At 36.0% G+C, this 21,259-nt stretch overlaps 1 protein-coding gene across 3 annotated transcripts in view; it reads left to right on the top strand.

The window, feature by feature from the left end:
* The first annotated feature begins 895 nt into the window (after positions 1-895).
* Positions 896-21,259, top strand: part of dtx1 (deltex 1, E3 ubiquitin ligase) — a 96,561-nt gene continuing 76,197 nt past the window's right edge. For 2 of the 3 annotated variants that reach the window (XR_015496803.1, NM_001318952.2), the window contains 3 exon segments: positions 896-1,136; positions 7,765-8,156; positions 10,111-10,395. Coding sequence is in view for 2 of the 3 variants with exons in the window: in NM_001318952.2 (NP_001305881.2) it covers positions 10,155-10,395 (241 nt within the window). In the remaining variant the exon portion in view is untranslated. 3 annotated transcript variants of the gene reach the window in all.

Genomic DNA, 21,259 nt, shown 5'->3' with positions numbered 1-21,259 from the left:
AATACAGCATCTCCCTGTAATATCTGTCAAACACATATTATTATACACATTTATGTCCTGATTTGTCACAAAAACACATACCCCCCCCCCCCCCCACACACACACACACACACACACAAGTTTGTTTTTGTGAACTGAGGGGACATTGCATAGGTTTCCATTGTTTTTTTTATACTATACAAACAGTGTTGTCTATCACCCCACACAAAACAACCCTCTTACACGAAACTCTATTTTTACTTAAAATAATAATAATAATAATAATAATAATAATAATAATAATAATAATAATGATTCTACATGATTTATTAGTGCAATGTCCTCATAATTCATATCATTATACACATTTATGTTTATATTTATGTTTTCATAGTTTTTTTAATACTGTACAAACTGTTTTCTATCACCCTACACAAAACAAACCCCTTAAAGGAAACTCTAATTTTACTTAAAATAATAACAACAATAATAATAATAATAATAATAATAATAATAATGATTCCCTTTATGATTTATAAGTGCAATGTCCTCAATATTCAGCATCTCCCTGTAATATCTGTGCCGAACACATATTATTATACACATTTATGTCCTGATGTCACAAAAACACGCACCCACACACACATACAAGTTTGTTTTTGTGAATTGAGGGGACATTCCATAGGTTTACATTGTTTTTTTTAATACTGTACAAACTGTTTTCTATCACCCTACACCAAACAAACCCCTTAAAGGACGCTGCAGTTTTAGTTAAAATAATGATTCTGTATGATTTGTAAGTCCAATGACCTCATAATTCAGCATCTCCCTGTAATATCTGTGTCAAACCCATATCAGTATACACGTTTATGTCCTGATATGTGACAAAAACACGCACCCACACACGCACGCACGCACACACACACAGCAACAGTCGCGCGGCGGAGGATGCGCACAACATGAGCAACAGCCAATACAGCTCTCTCACAGCAGCAGACGACCGATTCCGAGTCTACCCCGCTCATTTACATAATCTAAAAAGCACTTTATTAATCTAAATAGATTTGTGAAGCCGGTCTGACGCTTTTCCTGCGCTTTCCACGGGATTACATCTCCGGTTGATCGTCACGGTTCGGCGGAGACGCTTCGCATCACAGGTGACTGATTCCTCTTCCTCATTTCAGCCTCCATTCTGAGGTAAAACACAGTACCTGAAACACAAAAACACGGATTATAACCGATATGTGATGTCGTATGCAGTACGTGTGTGTGAATAAATGTCTTCATCGCGTTTATTCCTAGAAATCCGTGCGCGCGCGTAGACTACAATGTATTCCAGTCATAGCTAATGATACTGTACAGTGAACAGCATGATCAGACCTGCATAAAACAGTGTGTTTGTATCCAAAACAACCGTGTGTTTGATTTCGGTGTGATGCTCCGGTGAGATCCCGATCAAATCATCCGCGCGCCTGGAGCCCATATGGAGAGCAACGAGATCATTTTGTTCGTAAATGAAGATGAATTGGAGCAGATTTACGAGCTCTTTTACACTCGCCTGGGTGTTTGTGACGGTCTCGCACTGATCTTTGGATGGATTTGGGTTACAGGAGAGCAGATTTTGAGGCCACACGCGAACGCACGCGCTTTTTTCACCCCGCGTTTAGATGCGCGTTTTGGTTGCGTTTGCGTTTAAAAGTGCGCGTTTGTGAAGCGTTTATAAATAAATCATCAGATATATGCTGTTATTGATCACTGATAATGGATCTTGCGTTGTTTAAATAGCTTATGGATCTCCCTCGCTCTCTCTACGTGTGTATGTGTGTGTGTGTGTGTGTTTTCAGTCTATCATGTCCACATATGCTTCAGTCTCACATGATTTCTCACAGGTTCTGCATTTGGCATCACTTTAAACTGATGTGATGTTAATACTAATAATAATAATAAACGAATCAGTTAGTGTAAATAATTAATACATTTGCACTTAAAAAAAAACATTAACAATAATAACGTACAGAATTATCACTGCTCCTCAATTCATTCTCCAATAGTTAAAAATGTTTGTAAGGCATAATCCAATAATACCAATACAAATTAGGACTACAACAACAATAATAATCTGATAGTCCACTTTGGTATCTTTTTTGTAAATATGAATATATATTTAATCATATTATTATGGATTGTTAATGGTCCCGTAGGTCTCTCTATCTGTTTTCATTCTATCATGTCCACATATGCTTCAGTCTAACATGATTTCTCACAGGTTCTGCATATGGCATCACTTTATACTGATGTGATGTTAATGATAAAAAAAAAAAACCTAGCTATTTAGTGTAGGCATGGGATGATAATTGTTTTCAAGGTATACCACAGTTTGGAAAAGTCAAGGTTTATAAACCACCCAAACATTTTTGTAATACTGTTCTTAAGGTATGTGCAAGATTTTTTATTTACATTATTTTTTTTTAAGGATAACAGTACCTTCAGTTGAAAAAAATATCCAAAGATGCCATTTTAAATGGTAAATAAATCTGGTTTTGAATCTAATAGAGACAGCAGAAGTCAATGAATCATTTGAATGATTTAGCCTGACATGTTTACTGCTCCAAAATATTATAAATCTTTCAAAAAAATAAATATATTGTGTTTAAAAGGGAAAAAGGTTTATGTTTTTACCCAGACATTTAAAAGAATATATTTTAGAGCGGTAAGAACAATACCGAAAACCTTGATATTTTTAATAAAGGTCATCATACCGTCAGAATCTTATACCGGCATGCCTAATTTAGTGTAAACAGTAATTATTTTAACTTAAATTAACTTGTATATAATTATAACTGTTCCACAATGCATTTTCCAAAATTTTTAAAAATGGTTGTAAGGCATAATCCAGTAATACAATACAAGTTAGGACTACAACAACATTAACCTAATAGTCCACGCTATTATCTGTATTGTAAATAAGAGTATAAATATTTAATCATGTTTATATATCATATATATATATATATATATATATATATATATATATATATATATATATATATATATATATATATATATATATATATATATATATATATATATATATATGTGTGTGTGTGTGTGTGTGTGTGTGTGTGTGTGTGTGTATATATATATATATATATATATATATATATATATATATATATATATATATATGTATATATATGTGTGTGTGTGTGTGTGTGTGTGTGTGTGTGTGTATATATATATATATATATATATATATATATATATATATATATATGTATATATATGTGTGTGTGTGTGTGTGTGTGAGTATATATTTCTTTGCATGTTGAACAAACGTCGGCCCCAACAGAAAATAAAAAAACTGCAACTGCATTAATTGCGTTAATTTATGGTATTAAGGGTATTGCCTTGGAATGGTTTCGGTCATATTTATTTGACAGAAGCATTTCTGTTCGCCTAGGGGAGTTTGTACTCGTCAGTACCTCTCTCATGTGGAGTACCCCAAGGTTCCATTCTTGGACCTGTTCTGTTCTCCTTATATCTGCTTTCGTTAGGGTCTATTTGTAGAAAGTATGAGCTTTAATTTCATCTGTATGCAGATGATGCACAGCTTTATTTGCCCTTAAAACAGAAAGATGCTGGGTCCATAACACCATGGTTCGACTGTCTTAAAGACATTAACTCTTGGTTGGCACTTCATTTTTTAACGTGCAATGAAGAAAAGACAGAAGTGGTGGGGTTTGGGGAACTCAGGATTATCTGGATCTTGGTGTTTTAAATCCTTTTGTGAAACCGAATGTAAAAAACCTGGCTGTTATTATGGATAGTGACTTTAAACTGGATAAACAGATTCATTCGGTAATTAAAGCTAGTTTTTTTCCAGTTTAGGCAATTATCCAAACTAAAGTCTTTTTTGTCTTTTAGCGACTTTAAAAGGGTTATACATATGTTTATCTCGACTCGGCTAGATTATTGTAATGCCCTCTATGTGGGTATCAGCCAGACCTCCATTACTCGTCTGCAGAGGGTGCAGAATGCTGCTGCTCGTTTGCTGACGGGAACACGCAAACAGGAGCACATGACACCCCTACTGGCTTCTCTTCATTGGCTTCCTGTACAGTTTATTATCCATTTTAGGATTTTAGTTTTGGTGTTTAATTGCCTAAATGGACTAGCACCAACATACCTGTCCTCATTAATCCAATTGTACACTCCATCAAGGGCACTTAGATGTACTGATCAGCTACTTTTGGCTGTTCCACGCGCAAGGTTAAAATCCAGGGGGGGCCGCGCCTTTGCAGTGGTGACCCCCAAACTTTGGAATAATTCACCTCCCCATGTTAGGCAGGCCGTAACCCTTTCTGTTTTAAAATCTAGTCCTAAAACCCACTTTTACTCTTTGGCTTTTAATACCACATGAGAGTCATGTGTCTGTTGTATTTGTCCTTTGTTTTAGATGGTGTATATGTGTGTACAGCGCTTTGGTAAGCACTTGTTGTTTTTAAAAAGTGCTTTATAAATAAACTTTGACTTGACCTGACTTGACTTTTTTTAACGCGTTAAATATTTCAAATGATGTTTATTATTATTATATTTCAAGCATGCTTTAATGCTCTAATTTTGACAGCCCTAATTTATACATATTTCACATTGTTCTTTATAGTATTATGGATTTTACATTGGTAAAAAGCTCACTGGTCTCTCTCTCTCTCTGTTTTCAGTCGATCGTGTTCACATATGTTCACATTATGGGTCTTGCATTGTTAAAGGGCTCATGGGTCTCTCTCTCTGTTTACAGTCTATCATATTTCACATATGCTTCAGTCTGACATGATTTTCCCACAGGTTTTGCATGTGGCATTTATAGAGGCAGTTCACTGTACAGTATATTACCGATGATAAAGGCAACATGCAACGTAATAATTGCATTCATAAAACATTTAAAATAGTCTTCATATGAAAAAAATGTCTATCGACTAAAATGTGTATATATACTTATACATTATTTACACGACTCAGCAAGAAGGTCGCCTGTTCAAGCCCCGGCTGGGTCAATTGGCATTTCTCAGCTGGGTCAGTTGGAGTTTGCATGTTCTCCCCGTGTTGGCGTGGGTTTCCTCCAGGTGCTCCGGTTTCCCCAATAGTCCAATCAAACGTGCTATAGGGGAATTGAATAAACTAGATTGGCCATAGTGTATGAGTGTGTGTGTGTGAGTGTATGGGGGTTTCCCAGTTGTGGGTTGTGGCTGAAAGGGCATCCACTGCGTAAAACATAGAATAGTTGGCGGGACCACAATCAGGGGCTTAGTTGAAGGTGAATGAATGAATATATATGGTATGATATATGATAAATAAATAAATAAATAAATAAATAAATAAATAAATAAATAAATAAATAAATAAATAAATAAATAAATAAATAAATAAATGGATGGATGGATGGATGGATGGATAGATAGATAGATAGATAGATAGATAGATAGATAGATAGATAGATAGATAGATAGATAGATAGATAAAATGATTAGTTGCATGGTATAATACATAATATACTACATATAATAATTAACATTGCCTGTTTTAATATATACATACAGGGCTTGACATTAACTTTTTTGATCACCAGCCACTGTGGCTAGTAGTTTTCCAACATTACTAGCCACTCGCCATTTTCACTAGCCACAATTTTATTGTTGGGAAAATATATTTTATACACATAAATATGACTTTGACACGCTCAATTTACTTGATTTAGAGTTTGCTTATCTCTACATGCCTCCTCATTCATTTCTCTGTTTGTGTGTCGTGTCTGAGCTTGCTCAATAATCATGAGCAAATGGGTCAGGGTCTCATATATTACAATTAGTTTTCATAATTTTCAGAGCCCAAGATGAAGGATTTACCCAGTTTATCTCTGACCACACCACACATAAACAGTTAATTATTTCTTAGCCACAAATTTTAAATGTGTGAAAACAAGCAAAATATAGCTGAATACTACACTTTTTACTTAACAAAACATGTGCACAGTCATCTGTCCTGGCTAAAGGTCCCAGATCACCAATTAACTACACATACAGTTGAAGTCAGAATTATTTGCCCCCTTTTGATTTTTTTCTTTTTTAAATATCTCCCAAATGATGTTTGACAGAGAAAGGACATTTTCACAGTGTGTCTGATAATATTTTTTCTTCTATAAAATAGTCTTAATTGTTTTATTTCGAATAGAATAAAAGCAGTTTTGAATTTTTTAAAAACTATTTTAAATTATTAGCCCTTTTAAGCTCATTTTTTTTTCGATAGTCTACAGATAAACCATCGTTATAGAATAACTTGCCTAATTACACTTACCTGCCTAGTTACCCTAATTAACCTAGTAAAGCCTTTAAATGTCACTTTAAGCTGTATACAAGTGTCTTGAAGAATATCAAGTAAAATTTATTATTTACTGTCATCATGGCAAAGAGAAAATAAATCAGTTATTAGACATAGGTTTCTAAAACTATTATGCTTAGAAATGTGCTAAAACAATCTTCCCCTATATTAAACAGAAATTGGGGAAAAAATAAACAGGGGCGCTAATAATTCAGGGGGGTTAATAAGTCTGACTTCAACTGTATATGGGGAGTTAAAGCAATGTTATTGTAAAAAAATATAATTAAACCATATTAATGCAAAATAAAGCAGGCAATAAACATACTGTGTGATAATGAAAGGATGATCACACACATGGTTAATGATAGACCCATAAATAATCTGTTCCAAGAATGGTTAAAGCGAAAGCAACTGGCGCTGCTTACATCAAGTCAACTCTGCACTCTTGAAAGCAAGACTGTAGATGCATGTTCCTCCCTTTTTATCCAGTCTATTTGTAAGAGAAACAATCGCATCAGTTGTGTTTCTAGACACAGTTGCTTCCCAAAAGGAAACGGGAGCGCGCATGCGTTATAAACAGTCGCGCGCAACACTTCAGCTGTTAGCGTAAGTGATGATCCTCTCATTCGGTATTCACATGCTTTGCTAGCGCAAAGTTGCGAACGCAATTATTTTTGTCGGTCGTGTTGCTTCTCAATTCTAAGATCACCTGTGCATGCATATTGGACCATTCTTATTGTCAAACCCTGCCTTTAAGAATTATTATCTGGGAAAATTATGTTCAACCAGCCAAAGTGGCTAATGGGAGTGTCTGTCGTACCCGCCACCGCCGAAATCTACCCACAGTTGGCAGGTGTTAATGTAAAGCCCTGTATACATGTATGTGTTTTCGTACTTTAATATGTTAATTCTTAGTGTTATTATATTATTCAGTGAAGAAACTTTAATATCCATAGTACCTTTTAACTTTCTTTGCAAACTAAATACATAAAGTTTCCATTTTGGTTCTTCCATACACCTTTATTGAAGAGTGAGTTGTAATTATATTCTATGTAAGATACTATAGACATACAGTAAAATCTATTTGTAGTCAAACATGTAAACAAATGATCCAATATAGAAATATAAAATAAATATGAACGAAATATAAAGCAGTGGGCAACACGGGGAGAACATGCAAACTCCACAGAAATGCAAACTGACCCAACTGGGACTCGAAACAGTGACCTTCTTGCTATGAGGCGACAGTGCTAACCACAGAGCCACCGTGCCGCCCACAATAATAATCAATTATACGTTTTCAATTATAACTCCACGTCTCTCCAGTGTGACCTTCAGTTAAATGAGGTTGGCGTACGGTATATGTTGCCCTGATTTTTCTCTCTGGTTTTGTCTCTCTGTTCTCATCAGATGCTCAGTAATCCTCCAGACCATCATAATGTGTGTGCGGAAACTGTGCTGAGTCCCGTCCAGGAGCATCATGTTCTCCTTCTGCTGGATCTAAACCAGAAGACTGGCCTTCAGGATTTTCTGCATTGATTATAAGCGCATCTCAGATCATCTATTCTGGATTATTCTTCTTCTGAGGAGGAGGAAGTGGCGGAGTATGAATACTTCCAGAGCAGGAATACTACAGACTAATCTCGTTTATGTGTGCAAACTCAATAACAGCGGCGAATCCCTCATGTGAACACAACTGCGTCTAATTCGTTTTCCTGCAGGACGTCGATTTCTGCAGTGTCTTCGCATTGGACGGATTCTCTAGGTGTACATTGGGAAGACGTTCGCTGGTGTGAGACAAGGTTATTATAGCTTTGCATCTTTAAATTGGATTTTATTTGGAATTTGCTGTTTGTTTAAGGTTTTATTTTGTTTTTATTTATTTTTAATTGTTTTTTTTAACCTCTTTTAGTTATTTTATTATTTACAGAATAAGCAAAACACATGTAGTGTCAACCAGAGCAAAAGGAAGTGTTTGCTTACATTAACTCTTGTGCAAACCATAATAAAAGTAACAAATATTATTATTTTTTTTACATTTAAATCTTTATTTTCCAGGAAAAACTCTCTTGTAATCTCTTTTTTAAGAGTGTTTTGCATGTAAAATAATTGCTTGAACAAAACACTAAAGCTAAAATCACACAAATACTACTAAATTATGAAGAATTCAGACAAACTTGTAGTTAATATATATATATATATATATATATATATATATATATATATATATATATATATATATATATATATTTTTTTTTTTTTTTTTTTTGCAAATGAAGGAAATGTGTTTGTCTGTGTAAGCGTCATCTGTTATTCCTCTAAAAAGCCGAAGGTCGAATGTTCTGACAATTCTATTAATGCTAAAAACTATTTATTATTGTTTCTTGTGTTATTTTATTCGCAGATTTCTCCAGTTTTTTTGTGATTTTTTTACATTTTATTAATTTTTATGCTAAATGTTATTGTATTTTGGGTAGTTTTCAGCGACTGATTTTCATTTTTTTCTTTTGTGATTTTTACATTTTATTTGAACTTTTTGATAAATATTATTATGTTTTCATTGACTTTTTAGCTTTACATTTAGTGATTTTTACATTTGATTTATTTTTTGCTAATTATTTTTTATTCCAGATTGTTTTCAGTGACTGTTTTTATTTTTATTTTTTAATTTTGTGATTTTTACATGTAATATTTTTTTTCTAATTATTATTTTATTTTAGATAGTTTTTATTTATTTGTGATTTTCTTTACATTTTAGTTATTTTATTTTTGATAATTATTATTGCACTTCACTTTTTACTGGCTGCTTTTCCTTTTTTTTTTTTTTTACAATTTATGTAATTTATTTGCTAATTATTATTGTATTTCAGATAGTTTTAGTTACTGCTTTTTATGTTCTGGGATTTGTACATTTTATTTTTAATTTTTGCTATTTATTATTGTATTTCAGATCATTTTCGGTGAATAATTTTCTTTTTTGTTTGAATTTTTTGCTAATTATTATTTCATTTCATTGACTTTTAAGAATTTATTTTAAATTTTTGTGATTTTTACGTTTTATTTTATTTATTGGTACTTATATTATTTTATTTCAGGTCATTTTAGTGATTGCTGTAAGTTTTTTTTACATTACATCCTATTTTATTTTTTCCTATTTTTTTGTGACTTCTATTAAATTTTTTTATAGTGATTTTTTTTACATTTTATTTACATTTTTTGATATTCATTAGTTTACATTTTTATTTTGCAAATTTTATTTCAGATAGATTTTATTGACTGCTTTTTTTGCGTTTTTAATTTTTTTTTACATTTTATGTTTTTTTTGCAAATAATTATTTTATTTCAGATACTTTTTCGTGATCTATTAATTTGTTTAATTTGTTTGTGATTTTTTTTGACATTTTTATTAATTTTTTGCAAATTATTATTGTATTTCAGTTAGTTTTTCCTGATCTATTAATTTATTAAATTTTTTTGTGATTTGTATTTTTTTTTACATTTTTATTTTTTATTTTTTTGCTAAATTTCAGATACCTTTTCATGATCTAATAATTGATTAAATTTTTTTTTATTATTTTTTTTTTTACATTTTATTTTATTTTTATTTTTTTTGCTAATTATTGTATTTCATATAGTTTTTAGTCACTGCTTTTATTAATTAATTAATTTATTAAAATCTTGTGATTTGTACATTTATATTTCAGTTTACCAAAATGTTTCTTGAGCAATAGTTTATGTTTTTGTTTGCTAAAATAGCCCTTGTGTGAGCTGGGTCGATAACCCAGCTGTGAGCTGGGTCAATGGCTCGACCCGGAGCGCTGGCGGCCGGATACTCTTCTCAGAGCATGGCGCGGGTGGTGGTTTGGGAGTGGCTGAATGAACATGGCCGCTGGAGGCCGTACAGCGCCGCTGTTTGTCATCACATCGAAAACGTCCTGAAGGGGGACGCACGGGGGACCGTCATACTGGGACAGGTGGATCCGCAGCTCGCACCATACCTCATCGACCTGCAGTCCATGCACCAGTTCAGACAAGACACAGGTAAGACGTGCAATGCTGGGTTTTTAATAATGCTGCAATAAGTTTGCGTGTTTGGATGCTTCAAGATGACGTTTCTGAAGGTTTTCTGTCACGTCTGTTGGAGAGTTTTACGCTACCAGACAAAACAGCAAATATTGACTAGACTTCTAAAAGTCTTCATAAAGTTCTCTGTGTTTCAGCAAATGGAATGATTTTGGTGACAATTATTATTTTGATGCATTTTTTGGGAAAATGCTTTGAAAGTTTTCAAAAAAATTGTCTACCCTTTCGTTATGTCAGGGGTTGTTTTGCCCCATTGACTTGAGACCATATGATCCCTAAGGGTGTCACGATCCTCCAAATCCTCGATTCGATTACATTTTCGATTCTAAAGTCACGATTCGATTTTCGATTATGAATAATTAATTAATTAATGACCAATTAATTATTTATAGCCTACCGTTTAAACTACCTGACCTGCATGGTCTTTGTTTTACCCATAAACAAATCATACAGTAAATGAATAAAGGCAAGATACACACATAATTACCACCTGTCAATCACTTTTTTCTGCGGGACTCGTGAATAGGCAGTGATCTGTGTCGTTATAATGGCGTCGGTAAAAAAGACGCACAACCAACAGGAACCAGCCAACAGTATCTGAGGTGTTTGCTAAAATTACCAAGTACAAGTGAGTGAAAGACTGAAGCAGTCCTCTGACTGCCTGGACCTGCTGTCTCGAGCGCATGGCTGTGTGTGCGTCTGTGTCTGTGTGTGTCAGAGGTAGAGAGGAAGGAGGGCTGCTCAGAAATGCCACACGCCACTGTGGATGTCAAATCGTTGTCGTTCTAAAATGCCATTTAAAAACAAAGACAGTGTAAACAGGGCTTGAGTGTGTACTTTTCGCGAGCAGATTTGCAACGGGGGCGGGCGGAGGATCGCGATGCCGGTGTTGTCTATCGGACGAACCGTAAGTAATACGCAATAGCAGAGCTTGCAAAACTGTGTTTTTTTTTTGTCGACAACACGAACGTTGTCAACATAACTCACTGGAAATCCAAAATGCTTCCACACTGGCGACTTCATTGAAAGAGGAGAGGGTTTAAGCTCTGTCGACGGGTCTCCTGCGTCTGCAGTTTAACAAGCACTTCAACAAGCATGTTTATTTCCCGCTTGGCAAGCCAAGCTGGCGTGACATGGAGGCGTGGCAGCATCGACGATTCTTTTTTTTTGATTCGATAATCAAAATTTAGCATAAATTTCGATCGATTTCGATTAAAAAGCGAAATCGTGACACCCCTAATGATCACGCAATCTTGATAGTTTTTCTTGTTGGGAAGAGGTACATTTAGCTACTGTTATTTGTGTGTGTGTGTGTGTGTGTGTGTGTGTGTGTGTGTGTGTGTGTGTGTGTGTGTGTGTGTGTGTGTGTGTGTGTGTGTGTGTGAGAGAGAGAGAGAGCACTTATGATATTTTTAATTATGGTGCAAAATGAGTTTGGATGTTAGTTTTTATCTTAGAATTGTCATGGAGCGAGCAATGGCACTGGCTTTCATCAGACAATATATCTGATGCAACAAATAAATAAATCAATAAAATAAGGGTGTTAGTAAGCCTTCTGTAACTCAGAAGACCACAATAAGCTATTTTGGATGTGTGAAGCATGCATATTAAAGATATTATATCATTAGAGATTTATGGTCAGCTAAAGTTCTAAAGAAACGTTTTAAAGGTAAACCCCTATTTAAAGTATTTATTATAAAGCACTAATTTAGGAAGGATTGCATTTGTTGTCTTGTTTTGCTAATTTTTGCAGCCTGTTTGAATGTTAAAGTTCATATTATGTCATTACTTAATTTTGTAAACTTGCAGGCCTATTTTAATAAAATAAGGAAAAAATATATAATAATCAAATAGTGGAAAATTAGATAATAATATTAATTAGTAAATTATTAATAATAATAACAATAATGATAATAATAACAACAACAACAACTATATATATATATATATATATATATATATATATATATATATATATATATATATACCGGAAGTTTATCAGTATAGGGAAAACACTAGCTCGGCATATACCCTATTGTCCACTGCTAAAAAATATTTCAAATTTGATGCGATTCCCCCCACAGAGTTCCACAGACTCCCTTGTGGGCTGGGACCCCCTTTTAGGAAGCGTCAAAAACTGTGGTGGCGTGGAGGCATGAGGGGTCGCGAGTCCGCTTCCGTCTGTTTTAAAGGCCTGACGCCACCAAATCGACCAATAGATAACTGAAAAGGGAAAAAGACAAACAAAATCAATTGAAAGTAATCATTAAGGGCAGGAGTGAATGCCACACGCAGTAACTCTTCATCCAGTTTCTATTCTAATTTGCAGTCAAGTGGAAGAAAGAAATATTAATAATAATAATAATTATATTAATCCAACACCAAATATAAAAGCAGACACTAACCCGCTATAACGTCGTCATCAATGACTAAATCTCCAAAATGACTGTTGAAAACATCAGTGAATTGTAGCTTTGACATGAGGCTTATAAATTACTGGAAAACAGCTGCAGGTGAAGTATATTGATCACAAGTGCTCATAGATATATACACTAGATATCACATAGGGAACCTGAGCATGCGTCAATAGCGCCGCCATATTTGTGCAGTGCTCCCAGGACAAATGTCATTCAACTGCACTAGTCAAGATAGTGTTATTACGTGAAGATGCGGGACTTTAGCGCTGTCTATGGGTGTAGTAACAAGCAAACAAAGAAAACAAAGCACAAATGCAGAACATTTCATGAGTATGATTTAGTTTTTTGTATGTTCTGAACTTTTGTGCTAAACAGGTAACGTTATTGATGATAATACAGTCACTTACTGCATTCACCATACGGCAAAGCAGCTCCAACTCACACTAAACACTCGGCTTATGCTAGTTTTGCTGAATAAAATCAGCAAACAATGCAAAAGAAATATGACAACGAGATGCTGCGCAGCCAGAAACTTGTATTAATGACGTCTAAGCGAAGGAGTCGTTCATAATGGAGATTCATTCACAAATGAGTCGCTCCCTTGGTCAGTATGAGAAGTGAAAGCAGGAGAGGAGCTGTGTTTCAGGACATGATTATATCAGATTTAACAGGGAGGGTGGATGGTACATTTCTGTACACACAAACACAAGCTTTTTATCAGGAATTCCTGTGCGATCACTGGTTATAATTATTGTAAGGCTTGAACTGTCAATATGAGTGTGCAGACTGATAAATGACGGTTCTGAAGTTCCCACACATCAAAAGCAGAGCATCGAGGTTAAACGTTCAGCAGAAGAGCAGCGGCAGAGAGACCTGATTTGAGAAGTGACATGATTTGTGAAGTGCATGTGTGTGTGTGTGTTTGTGCGTGAATGTGAGAATAAATGTGTCTTTGTATGAGTGTTTATGTGTCAATGTGAGAATAAGGGCGGCATGGTGGCTCAGTGGTTAGCACTGTTGCCTCACAGCAAGAGGGTTGCTGGTTCGAGACTCGGCTGGGTCAGTTGGCATTTCTGTGTGGAGTTTGCATGTCCTCTCCATGTTGGCATGGGTTTTATTCCGGGTGCTCGGGTTTACCCCACAGTCCAAACACCTGCGCTATAGGGGAATTGATGAACTAAATTGACCATGAGTGTGTGTGTGTGAATGTGAGAGTGTATGGGTGTTTCCTATTAATGTATTGTAGCTGGAAGGGCATCCGCTGTGTAAAACATATGCTGGATTAGTTGGCGGTTCATTCCGCTGTGGCGACTCGTGTTAAACAATGGATTAAGCCGAAGGAAAATTAATGTATTTGAGAGTACTGTAAGTGTGTGTTAGTTTGTGTATGTGTCTGAATGTGGGAATAAGTGTGTTTTTCAATGTGTGTGTGTGTGTGTGAGTGCTTGATATGAAGTTAACTAGATGAACAAAGACAGCTTCAGGGTTTTTGGATGGTTTGTAAAATCTGCAGCTTCAAACAAGAGCTGGAACTCTCTGAGGACAGAGTCTTGCTTTACACACACACACACACACACACACACACACACACACACACACACACAGACTAGAGCACACAAACACACTCAATGTCTCTCACTTTTTCTGCCTCTCTTACACACACGCACACACAGACACAGAGCTCTATTTAAATGATCTAGGCGCAAAGTCTAAAGCTCATGGTGCTAAAGCATTAAGGGTGTGTCTGAATCCTCTTTAGCTGTTTTAAGGATGGAGAAATAAGCTCTGGCTCATGGTCTAACAGGGTTGCTCTTTTCTCTTAATGAGTTCTGGGTGTGTCTCATTCCCTTTAAGAGTCAGTCGTGTCGCTCCATGACACATTTGCTAATTACATGGTGGACTTTGTAATTGTGTGTTCACACCGAAGGTGGTGAGAGTGTCGAAGATCCCTCTGGCCGCCCTGGCGACAACTCTGTCTGCCTCCAGCTCCGGTGGTAAGAGCGTCAAAATTTAATACATTAATCTCGTATTTAAAGGGGCCGTTGCAGCATATCATATCATTCACATTCCCGCATAAAACATGCTTTCTAGCGTGAAAATGTTGCACACTTATTCTCAAATTCATTTAACAATGGAAGATCAAGCTGCATGTGCTGTGGCTTTGCTCCACTTAATTATCCAGTGTGTCCATATGTCAGAAATATCCTGAAGCAGCAACACTGTTTTATAGGTAGTGCTGTCGCCTCACAGCAAGAAGGTCGCTGGTTCGAACCTCGGCTCAGTTGGCATATCTGTGTGGAGTTCGCATGTTCTCCCTGCCTTCGCGTTCCGGTTTCCCCCACAGTCCAAAGAAGGTGAATTGGGTAGGCTAAATTGTCCGTAGTGTATGAGTGTGTGTGTGAATGTGTGTGTGGATGTCTCCCAGAGATTGATTGCGGCTGGAAGGGCAACCGCTGCGTAAAGACTTGCTGGATAAGTTGGCGGGTCATTCCGCTGTGGCGACCCCGGATTAGGGACTAAGCCGACAAGAAAATGAATGAATGAATGATTAATGCTCATCGGTAACTCGCCAGTAACTTTTTTAATGTGTATTCCTGTTAGAAAACATAGCAAATAATTGGAAAACCGGCGACCGCAATAATCAAACCCTTGGGAACAACTGTGTTCAGAACTAAAGTTTACAGAGACTGTGTTCTCTGGACTCCTCTCAAATGCTGGACTTCTACATTCTGATAGGTTGCCTCCGAACCGTGTCATGGCTCATTACCATAAAGTTGACTTGATTTCAACTCTCCTCAATGGCTCTCTTTGAAAATGAACGCTTCACTAGAGAGAAAACATTTAAACAGAGCATCTGCAGCGCGATGATAAAGAACGAGCCTCCTCCAATCAGCCTCTTTCTCTTTACTTTACTTTTACTCCTTTACTTTGGTGGAATAAGGAAACAGTGGAAACTCAGTCCACTGAAGACACCCATTAGCCCACATATTTTGTTTGATTAGCTCAAAGATTTGCTTCAAAACTATTTCTAAATTCAGTTCTAATCTGCATTAAAGGAATAAATGAACAATAATAATGACGTGTGGTCAGAAAACTGAGTTATACCCAAACACACGTCCTGTTCTTTCGCCCCATATGCTGATGCAGACGTCTCCAAAACGGCACAGGTGGACAAATCTACACTAGTTTCATCAAAACAAATATAAATCTGCAGATAATAAATAATATTGCTAATAATAACGTTATATAGATGCAGATTGTCATGAATAAACTGGAAAAGCCCCCCAAGGTGAAGAAGGCATGGAGGCAGTGGTGTTTACATTGATGTAGAAAATAATAATTTCTGTATCATTTTAACCCTTTAATTGTTTTCATTTTCAAGGTGATGCATGAAATACATGACTTTGAATAATTTTTAAAGTATTTTGTGATATATATATATATATATATATATATATATATATATATATATATATATATATATATATATATATTAGGGATGTAACGATATTGTAAATACCGTCATACCGCAATATTAATTTTTTTCGATATTACCGTAGTCGCATGACTCGGTAAAACTATAGGTCTTCTGAGAAAATTTGCTCGTGCGAATGAAACGAACGGGAGGTACCAGAAACTACAATTCCCATCAGCCCAGGCTTGGCCATAATCCCTTGCGGTCTGTTGTCGCTACAGATCCAGTAATGTGGAAATGGAGTGTGCTGCTAGAAGCGGGGATCAAAAAGAGCTGGGTGTTGTCGCCGCGCGCGTACTGAATAGTGGTGTTGTCGCGCGAGTTCTTATCAGCTGTGTTGTCGCGCGTGTTCTGAATAGCGGTGTTGTCGCGCGAGTTCTTATCAGCTGTGTTGTCGCGTGCGTACTAAATAGCGGTGTTGTCGCGCGAGTTCTTATCAGCTGTGTTGTCGCGCGCGTACTGTAAAATGGGGACGGAGGGTGTGTCGCGTCGCGGGGGCACTTTTGATCATTTTGGAAGGGAGCTTTCTATCCAAGACTAAAAAGGGCATGTGTACTGCACAGGTTGAGCCCTGTGTGTGCACGTGCCTGCAAGTTGGGGAATAGGACTAATAATCAGTCATGGGGACTGCAGAAACACAGCACACTGTTCAGATTGATGCAGACATGAGATCTCTATCTCACTCATGGTTTGTCCTCTCAAGTGGGGGAAAGTCAATGCACAACGTTACCCACTGCTGTCAACCTGGGCCAAGTCATATTTCTGTCCCAGAAACCTCAGTCCCAAATGAGAGGGGTTTTTCTGTTGCAGGGGACATTGTAAATGCCCAGAGATACCAGCTTTTACCAGATTATATTTATATGATCATTTTCCTTTAAACCCATCTCTATCTAAGTGAGTGAGTGATTAAATGTTGAATGTGATGAGTTTTCAACAATACTAAATTGAAACTTTATTTTTTTACATGGTTTATTATTTTTTTGTTATTAAAATTGAAGTTCCTGTTTCAAAGCTTACAGATAGATGGCTAATTTGTATGTCATTGACACTTTTGGCACTTTTTTGGAGTATTTTCATAAGTTTTGTTTTTTCCTGTAAATGATTCAATAAATACCGTACCGTGACATTCATACCGAGGTATTACCGTACCGTGAAATTCTGATACCGTTACATCCCTAATATATATATATATATATATATATATATATATATATATATATATATATATATATATATATATATATATATATATATATATATATATATATATATGTTAAAATGTGCCCCAAAGTACAATTGCCCCCTGCCCACCCCCCCACAGGTTAATAGTAAGCTAATGTAATTTCATAAGGCAAATCTTAAATTCATACTAATCAAAACATTATCAAGGGAAATATATTAATGTAACTCAAATATATAAAATATGAATTGATGTGTAGGGTTTTCATTTCTATCTATCATTTCTATGTGCAATATGTTGTTGTCATCCATCCATTAAAGAATAATCCAAATACAACTTATTAATATTATTTATTTGTTTGTTTACATCTCAACCAAAACATCTGGTAAAACATCAGCGCCCCAAGGGAGAAGGAAATCACATAAAAGCACTCGGAAGTAAGTTCAACATTCACAACCGGAGTCAAAATAAAAGTCCCGTTTGTTAACACTTGCGCACAACGAACTCTTGCACATTTTTGGCATACAACAGTAAGTAGTGTAATCTAAAAAATAGATAAACAAAATACATAACAAAAACATAAATTTATATACATAAATGAACATATAAATCAACATGATGTTTACTTTAAACTTAAATTATATTGTTTTATTAAAATTATTGTTTTTTAAAAAATATTTTGTCAAATAAAAGATTTATTTAGAGTGATCCACCATAATTTTGTGGCTTAAAAGTGTCGGTACAGGCACCGTTTTGGCACTGGTACCATTTAAAAAATATCCACTTAGCACCGGTATCGAAATAAACCCAAACGATACCCAACCCTATCTTTCACACACACACACACACACACACACACACACACACACACACACACACACACACACACACTGTCTCTCAGTCTTTCTCTCACACGTTCTCTCTCTCTCACACACACACACAAACACAGAACAGCGCGTCCCCAGGGCCGTGTGTTCATCTGATGCTTCTGTTTTCCCTCTGGAGAGAACAAATGACCTAAAGCAGAGCGGTTCAGGGTTAAATTAGGACACGTGGGATGCGGCTCCGTGGAAAACAAGCGAGCCGTGTGTTATTCTGGTGCATGTTTGTGTTCATGACAGCGGCTCTTCTAAAAGTGTGTCATTTCTATGACAATAACATCAACAAATAGAAAAAGGAGTGTGTGTTTCCCTGTCAGCCACTGGTGAGACGAGCAGATTGATGAACAGATTGAGTCAGCGTTTCTCAGATCGAGCTGCAAAGAGTCTGAAAAACATCCCTGATGGAGCGATGCTGTTCACTCAGACACTGTTTGCAAACGCTTGCAAAGAAACTATTACATGCTTAGAGGTTAGCACTGTGGCCACACAGCAAGAAGGTTGCTGGTTTGAGTCCCAGCTGGGTCAGTTGGCATTTGTGCATGCTCTTCCCGTGTTGGCGTGGGTTTCCTCCAGTCCAAACACATGCGCTACAGGGGAATTGATTAACTTGATTGGCCGTAGTGTATGAGTGTGTGTGAATGAGTGTGTATGGATGTTTCCCAGTACTGTGTTGTTGCTGGAAGGCAATCCGCTGTGTAAAACACATGCTGGAATAGTTGGTGGTTCATTCCACTGTGGCGACCCCTGATATTCTTCATATGCAAAGTGTATTTTTTTAAGAGTGGTAATCCCGAAATAAAGACGTTATTCACTATGTGCAACCGAACCAACGCTGGTGAAAGCAATGTAGTTTAATACAAAGCAAACTGACGCATCTCTGCATGTGCCAAGAAAACTCTAAACTCCAAAAAATGCTTTTCTTACTTAGATTTTTTGTCCTGTTTCTAGTCCAAATATCTACAAATTCTTAAATCAAGAAGCATTTTCTAGACAAGCAAAACATGTAGTCTTGTTTTAAGAAAAATAATCTTGTTTTTCTATTTGTGATCAGATTATTTTGCTTACCCCATTGGCAGATTATTTTGCTTGATTTAAGGAAAAACTCACTTAATTTTGGCATATTATTTCTTAAAACAAGACTATATGTTTTGCTTGTCTAGAAAATGCTTCTTGATTTAAGAACTTTTAGATATTTGGACTAGAAACAAGACAAAAAATCTAAAAAAGAAAAGCATTTTTTGCAGTGTACCCAGGTACGGGTGCCTCAAACACTGCTCTTGCTGGACCCTGCCTGACACATTGCTCTTCTCCCGGTGCGAGTCCCGGTTGTTAACATGCATGTCGAAAAAAGCACTTGCTTTATAAACCTTATCAAATATTTGGCTTGTCAAAGCCAACCTACTGTTATCCTTTCTAAAAAAAAATTTATTCTTCTGAGACTAAATTTGCAAGACTATCTCCTCCTAGAGCTTTCGAGCTATGACCACCAAATTCACGCCTGACCTCCAAACTATTCTGACTCGTGTTGCTTTATCTTTTCCGACTGTTCTGACTTTTGGTTTTCTAAAAAAATGTCCCGGGACTGTCAGAAAAATCCTAAAGACTTTACATTGGACCAAACTTTGTGACCTCACAACTCTACATCAGACTGTCGCACAGACTTCTAACTAGGCTCATTTAAATCAGACTACTCAACTGCCAATAACTGATGAGCTTTTAACTTTCTGGCCACGCCCTAGCAACTACTTTTGGACCCTAGAAACTGTCCCATAGACTTCCATTCAAAAAACTATCATTGACTTAACATTGGATCACACTTTGTGAGCTCATAACTTTGCATCAGACTGTCATACAGACTTATGGCTGAGCTCATTTAACTCAAACAACCACACTGCCAATAACTGATGACCTTTTAAATTTCTAATTTGCAACCTAGCAACTGTCCCATAGACTTCCATTGCAAAAGACTGTCATTGACCTAACATTGGGTCCTGTCCTATCTATAGTTTTTTAAACTGTTTTAACTTTATCTGTCTATCTATCTATCTATCTATCTATCTATCTATCTATCTATCTATCTATCTATCTATCTATCTATCTATCTATCTATCTATCTATCTATCTATCTATCTATCTATCTATCTATCTATCTATCTATCTATCTATCTATATCTATCTGTCTGTCTGTCTGTCTGTCTGTCTGTCTGTCTGCCTGCCTGCCTGCCTGCCTGCCTGCCTGCCCGCCTGCCCGTCCGTCCGTCCGTCCACTCACAATTTTTTCAAACTGTTTAAAACTAAATAAACTATTACCAACAGGCTTTGTCTTGCCAGCCTCAAAGTTTGTCTTAACTGTTATGTCTCTATGTTGTTTTCTAGTTACTGTACATTTATGATTCATTTATCTATCTATCTATCTATCTATCTATCTATCTATCTATCTATCTATCTATCTATCTATCTATCTATCTATCTATCTATCTATCTATCTATCTGTCTATCTATCTATCTATCTATCTATCTATCTATCTATCTATCTATCTATCTATCTATCTATCTATCTATCTATCTATCTATCTATCTATCTATCTATCTATCTATCTATCTATCTATCTATATATACACACTTTTTTGGGGCTAGAGCTTTATGTCTAGCAACACCCCTGCCCCTCACTTCATACCATCAACATATAGCATGCACTGTACTTTAACTTATTCATACTTAACAATGCTGCCTACAACTATGCGTACACCTATTCATTGTCTTCTACGTTTTACTTTCAACATTGCCAATTGTACATTGTCTTGTATTTTGGGACTATGTTGTTGTATGTTGTATTTTGCACTGTCTGGATCCAGCACCTAAGCTTTT

The sequence above is a fragment of the Danio rerio genome, chromosome 8 (genome assembly GCF_052040795.2).
Source record: "Danio rerio strain M-AB ecotype USA chromosome 8, GRCz13ab, whole genome shotgun sequence".
In the NCBI taxonomy this organism is placed as follows: domain Eukaryota; kingdom Metazoa; phylum Chordata; class Actinopteri; order Cypriniformes; family Danionidae; genus Danio; species Danio rerio.
This window is presented reverse-complemented; position numbering and strand designations above follow the sequence as displayed.